At 39.1% G+C, this 5,462-nt stretch overlaps 1 protein-coding gene across 1 annotated transcript in view; it reads right to left on the reverse strand.

Annotated features, from left to right (window-relative positions):
- The window catches only part of HTRA1 (HtrA serine peptidase 1), a gene marked incomplete at its 5' end in the record, with an annotated part of 55,285 nt that overhangs the window by 7,537 nt on the left and 42,286 nt on the right, over positions 1-5,462 (reverse strand). The window contains 2 exons of the mRNA XM_019555461.1: positions 1,959-1,991; positions 2,814-3,008. Of these exons, the coding sequence (XP_019411006.1) occupies positions 1,959-1,991; positions 2,814-3,008 (228 nt within the window). The remainder of the gene's footprint in view (positions 1-1,958; positions 1,992-2,813; positions 3,009-5,462) is intronic.

Below are 5,462 nucleotides of genomic sequence, written 5' to 3' on the forward strand. Positions count from 1 at the left end.
CATTTGACCCCAGTACTCTTTCCTGCCATGGCAGGGGGTCGGACTAGATGATCTGCTCAGGTCCCTTCCGATCCTAGAAACTATGAAACTATTTCTAAACTGTATTTCTCCATTAAGTTTCAAGCATTCGTTTAACTTTAATTTTCAAGTTTAAACTAAAAAAAACAACCAAAAAAGCTTGTCCTTGAACTCACAACCAGCCGGATCTTATTGTATAGTTGTTTCCATTGTTTTCAATTCATTCCAGGGGTGTCCATTGCGGGATACTTTACTAGTCAGCATTTAAGATGGTGAGGAATTACTTTGCACATCAGTATTTCTGATGAACAACACTTAATCAACACCAGAAGCTTTTCCTAGGAATGAAAGTTGTGAGGAGGAATTCACGGAGAAGGAGTTATCAGGTCCCAGATGGAATTTTCTAGAAAGAGAGACATGCCACCATGGCCAAGAACCTGATGGCCAGTGATAGTGCTCAGCTGAGACGTAGGAACCACAGAATCAAACTGATGGTCAGGTTCAGGCAGACCTTCATCACTGATTTAGAGTCAGTCTCTTTGATCTCTCCTGTTGGAACAGTTTCATTTCGTGAAAATAATTAAATATTCGCTGGGCCGGAGAGATGGATTAATTCTACAGCCAACTGTCGGGACAAGGCCCTTGGATGCAAAACTATGACAGCACAAGGACCTGAATATGCACATCCCAGATGACTGCTCTAAATCTGTGGGGGCCAACCATTTTGGAAAGCATGCTATAAATTAGCCCTGCCACCTCCCCACATGCTACTCCTATCCCTTTCTTGTATCTGATCTGCTGCTCTGCCTTCTGCTCTCTGCCCTGTGCTCCCTGCATGATCATGTGCTCTGCTCCTTGCCCTATCTGCCACTGTGCCGTCTATCCTCTCCCCAGTCCACTACATGCCACACACAGACACTGCCTGTGCTGAATTCATGCTGATTTAGAGCAAGGTGGCCATCCCTGCTCTAAATCACCCAGCTGTGCAAGACCCCTTTTGCTATGTTATCTAGTAGCATTCACATCTGGATTTGTGAGAAGATGATGTCCATCTGTAGGGCACAGTCCAACAGCCAGTACAATGTCACAGTAAGAAAGGATGAGATTTATTAAAACAAATAAGATAACATTCAATCCAAGGTGAACCTGCTGCCCATAACTGCTTGTTGGTAAAGCTATAGCAAAAGAAATTTTAGCTGAAAAAGGCGGTTTCCACACACCCAAATTTTTGTTTTGGAATTTCAAGGAAGTTTCTCAATAGAAACAAAATAATCTAAAAGCCAGCATTTCCTATGAAGCAGAATTTCTACTCCCAAAGTCCATCTGTCCCTAGATACCTAGTTAAAGGCTGTCATGTCTAGTACTTGTGCCTTTGTTTTCAACCAAAGCTTGCTCACTCGCTTGCTCTCAGCAACCCAGCTCTAAAACTTAGCTTTTTCTTGAGTTTGCTAGCAACTGTTTTTGAAGAGGGTCAGATAAGTTCCAGATTGTAAGCCAGGCCATGAACATCCACTGCCCTGATCCAGATTAGGATTCTTCCAGGCTATCAGAGTGTGGAACTGCAAGGAAGAACCAATCCCAATACCACTGACCTCAACTTCAGGATTCAGTGAGCTTGCTAGCATCACAGATTATATAATAGGGTAATTAATCTCACTTATTTTATAAAAATAAAAATAGTTATCATCTTTTACATGTCATATCAGGCATTACACTCATTTTAAAAACTTTGCAAATGGCAAACACTTTGCCTGCTGAAATCCAAATACATCCTGTGACTTGCCAAAGGAAACAGAGATGAGCGATTAGTAAGAGCCCTGTGATGTTTGTACAGTCACAGCCAATTAGCAACATCACTGAGCCCCTTTCCTTTGACAAATTTATTTAATAAAAAAAATTGAGTTTGTATCAAGCGCGCGCATGTAAAAAGGAATTCTTACCAAGTTCACTAATGGTCCGCCAGAATTTCCATACTAAAAATAATAGGAGAAATTTTAATATCACTACATGACTTTACTGTAAGCAGAAATTAAAGGCACTTTTGAAATAATCTACCACTTCCTAGCAGCCATTTAGGATCTTTAAATGGACCCCTTTTTAGTACAGCTTTCCCAAAGAGCTGGCCTTCCCTTGTCCTGCCACTGAAACTTAAGAAAACAACTGTGGTTTCTTAGCAGTCCTGCACTAATGATCCAGAGCAGGGCTGTCCAACTTCTAAGCAGCCAGGGGCTGCACATCACACAGGCTGCAATACTGCAAGCTATGGGGGCATCCCACCTGCACCATGTACACAGGTCCCCCCCCCCCACCATCCCTCTCCGCTACACCCTGTGCACAGGCAACTCTGGGAATAAGCGTTCTGATTGAAAAGTTCATACAGAGCTAACAGTAAGAGAACAAAAAGTATCACTTTGTCTGGGTGTAAAAGCAAACTTGAATCCTCAAATTCAAACTTTCTTCTTTAAAAAAAAAAAAAAAAAAAAAAGATGGATTTTTAAAAGGTGTTTGGCAGCCAGAGACTACTTTCACCCTTCTGGTTTATAATAATTTCCAATTGAGGTCAGCAGTTATACATAATACTTGTTCAAGACTTTAAAAAAAATAATCAAATACTGCTGCATGGCTGCTTTCCACATTCAGACTGATAAAAATCCTTTTTTTTCCCCCCAAGAAAATTCATCAACACCCTCTTTCCTTAGGAAAAAATTATTCATGGACGTGTAGCTAACAGCTGGATCCAGAAATCTAAATTCAATGGAATAAGAATTACACAATTCTATGAAAAAGTGACCTACATTGATAATTGCATCGGTCTGGATGTAGTCCATGTCGGAGTTCCGAAGTCCCAGTTCTTTGCCTCCGCGTTGAGTGGTGCTAACAATCCCAGTAGTCACTGTGTTTTGAAGAGAAAATGGACTTCCAATCGCAACCACAAATTCTCCAGGCCTTAGGTCTGCAGATCGGCCAAGCAGCAAAACTGGTAATTTACCCTACACATTAATGATATTCAAAAAGAAAAAAAAAACATTCTGACACAGAGAAAAACAAAACCATTGAAACATGCATACATTGATTTAAACAAGGAAAAAATATACACAAACAATATTTCTGTGAACTTTTGAATCTGAGGAGCGTGCTCTTTAGACTGCAACACTTTTTTTTCCAACAGAAAGTACCCATTACATCAAAATCAATTATGGAACAAAAGAATCTCTACACGCTGTTCTCTAAAACAAACATCTGTAGACACTGGGGTCAGAAGCATTTCTGACAGCTTCTTGAAATAATTAGTAAACAATTACAGATGTAAAAATGATGTACTGCATGATAGTGAATACTAAAAAAAAAATAAAAAAAAATGGAAAAATGCAGAGAAAAGCTTGAATATATTAACTAAACGTAGACATGGCTAAAACTAATTCCTATTGCTGAGAAGTGATGTGTATATTCTCCAACCTACAGGTTTTTCTATTGAAAAGGTATAAAAGAAATTAAATCTATCCCTACCCACTTTAAAGGCAAACTCTTCTTCTGAGGGTCATTGTTAATTAAAGTTGTATAGTTTTTAATAAGGTTTTATTATAGGTTTTATAGCTCTGGCTTCTTTTCAGATTGCAAAAATCTTTCACTTTTTACTGTTTATATTATAGTAGTACATAGGATTCCCCAGTATACAACTGCCTATTATTTCAGTACCCTGTCTCTAACCCAGAATATTTATCCTGAACCAAAGAACTAATCCACAGACATCCATGAGAATCAGCAATTGCAATGAGTATTTCATTTTTGAAGACTTGATTATATTCTTCACTGCTTTCAGTGAACCCAGTCCCAGATAGTGCCCCTGGTAAATCAGCTGCATCTTGGCATCACTAGCCTCTCACACCTCACCCTGTAACTTAAAGCCATAGCTCTATGGGCTTCAACCTACATATGTGGGAGTTGGGTTGTGGAGAAAAAAGGCAGGAAAGACAAGTGCGGTGCATTTCCAGTGTACTGGACAGAAGGATAGGAGTATGTTCTTCCCTGATTAACAAATGGGAAGAGACTGAGCTGGCTGGTTCCATTCCAGAGGGAGCAGAGAGGGACACAGATGATCTCCACAGGCAGCAGTCTGAGAAAGCAGCAGAGAACAGGGACTCCTTATCTCCCCACAACTCTCACATAAAAAAGATGCTTTTGATAATGTTACTTATTCTTTAGTTTCCCCAAAAGACATTTTGTAAGTGTGGTCCCAATTATATGACCTTTACAAATGTTTAATTCAGGAAGAGTTATCTGATTGCGCTCAATGACATCACTGAAATGCGTGTCACATGTACGAAATTAGCTGCAGGCATAAGTGCTTGCAGGTCAGGGACCCAGAATTTGGAAAGGTGGGCTAAGCTTCACTGATTCCTATAAGAGAGTTTAAAAGTGATACTACTAGATGTGATACTATTAGAAAAAGAAAGGCGATGGCCACAGTCAAGTATTAATTAAATAGGTAGGAATAACTAATCAGTCAGGAACACATGGATAACTTGATTTAAGCTTCTCATTCTGTGATGAGTCATCATCCCCACCAATGCACACTACACAGCTCTAAATGTTCAGAACTGGGAAGTGACACTGATTATTTTGTGAGACTCAGCTTTCAATCCCATGAGCGCCTGACTTTCAGATGATGCTTGCCCTGAGCATTGAGTCCCTAAAACTTGAGGCATCCAAACAGATCTGATACTTCTGTGAGTAGCAGAATTTGTTTAGAAACATAGTCTATATTCTTTGGAACAAGAGGATGCACAAGTTGTCTAATTTAATTATTTTAGATTATGGGAGTGGCTCTTTTGATTCAAGAGCACCAAAATACATGTGCCTAATTTGAAAGGAGTAATAAAGGTATATGAGGTTCTAGTCTAACCCAAATCTACTTAATATCAAGCATGCATTGGTTACTATTATGTAACTTAATAACTTTCAACTTAGTGATAATTACCTTTGGAAAGCAATAACAGTGATCAATTAACTATGATACAAAGCAAAAATTTAAAATGAGTTTAAACTGGGGGGAGAAGGATAAAAAAAAATCAGGAACCAGAACCTTAATAGTTTTCTTTTATTGGCAACTTTAAAAATTAGACAATCTAAACCATTAAGTGGTGCTTAGAGACTGGAAGTCACTACAGTGAACCAAACAAAATACACAGAACTCAAAATATATTACTTGGTGTTGTATTCCTCAAAATATTTCAACTGGGGTTGTATTTTATAGAACACGTTCTGGAATGCATCAAATATTTGTAGCATGAAAATAGCACCAATTATGTTAGTCAATACATGGTACGACAAACCACAGCAAAGACGGTGATGTCTCAACTGCCTATGTACTGGAGTTGGACACTCCAAGGAACTAATGAAGAAGTGGGGCTACATCGTTGGTTCAACCAGCTGTGATGGGTGAC

Source organism: Crocodylus porosus, unplaced genomic scaffold (genome assembly GCF_001723895.1).
Source record: "Crocodylus porosus isolate Cpor-Errol unplaced genomic scaffold, CroPor_comp1, whole genome shotgun sequence".
NCBI classification, from domain to species: Eukaryota; Metazoa; Chordata; order Crocodylia; family Crocodylidae; genus Crocodylus; species Crocodylus porosus.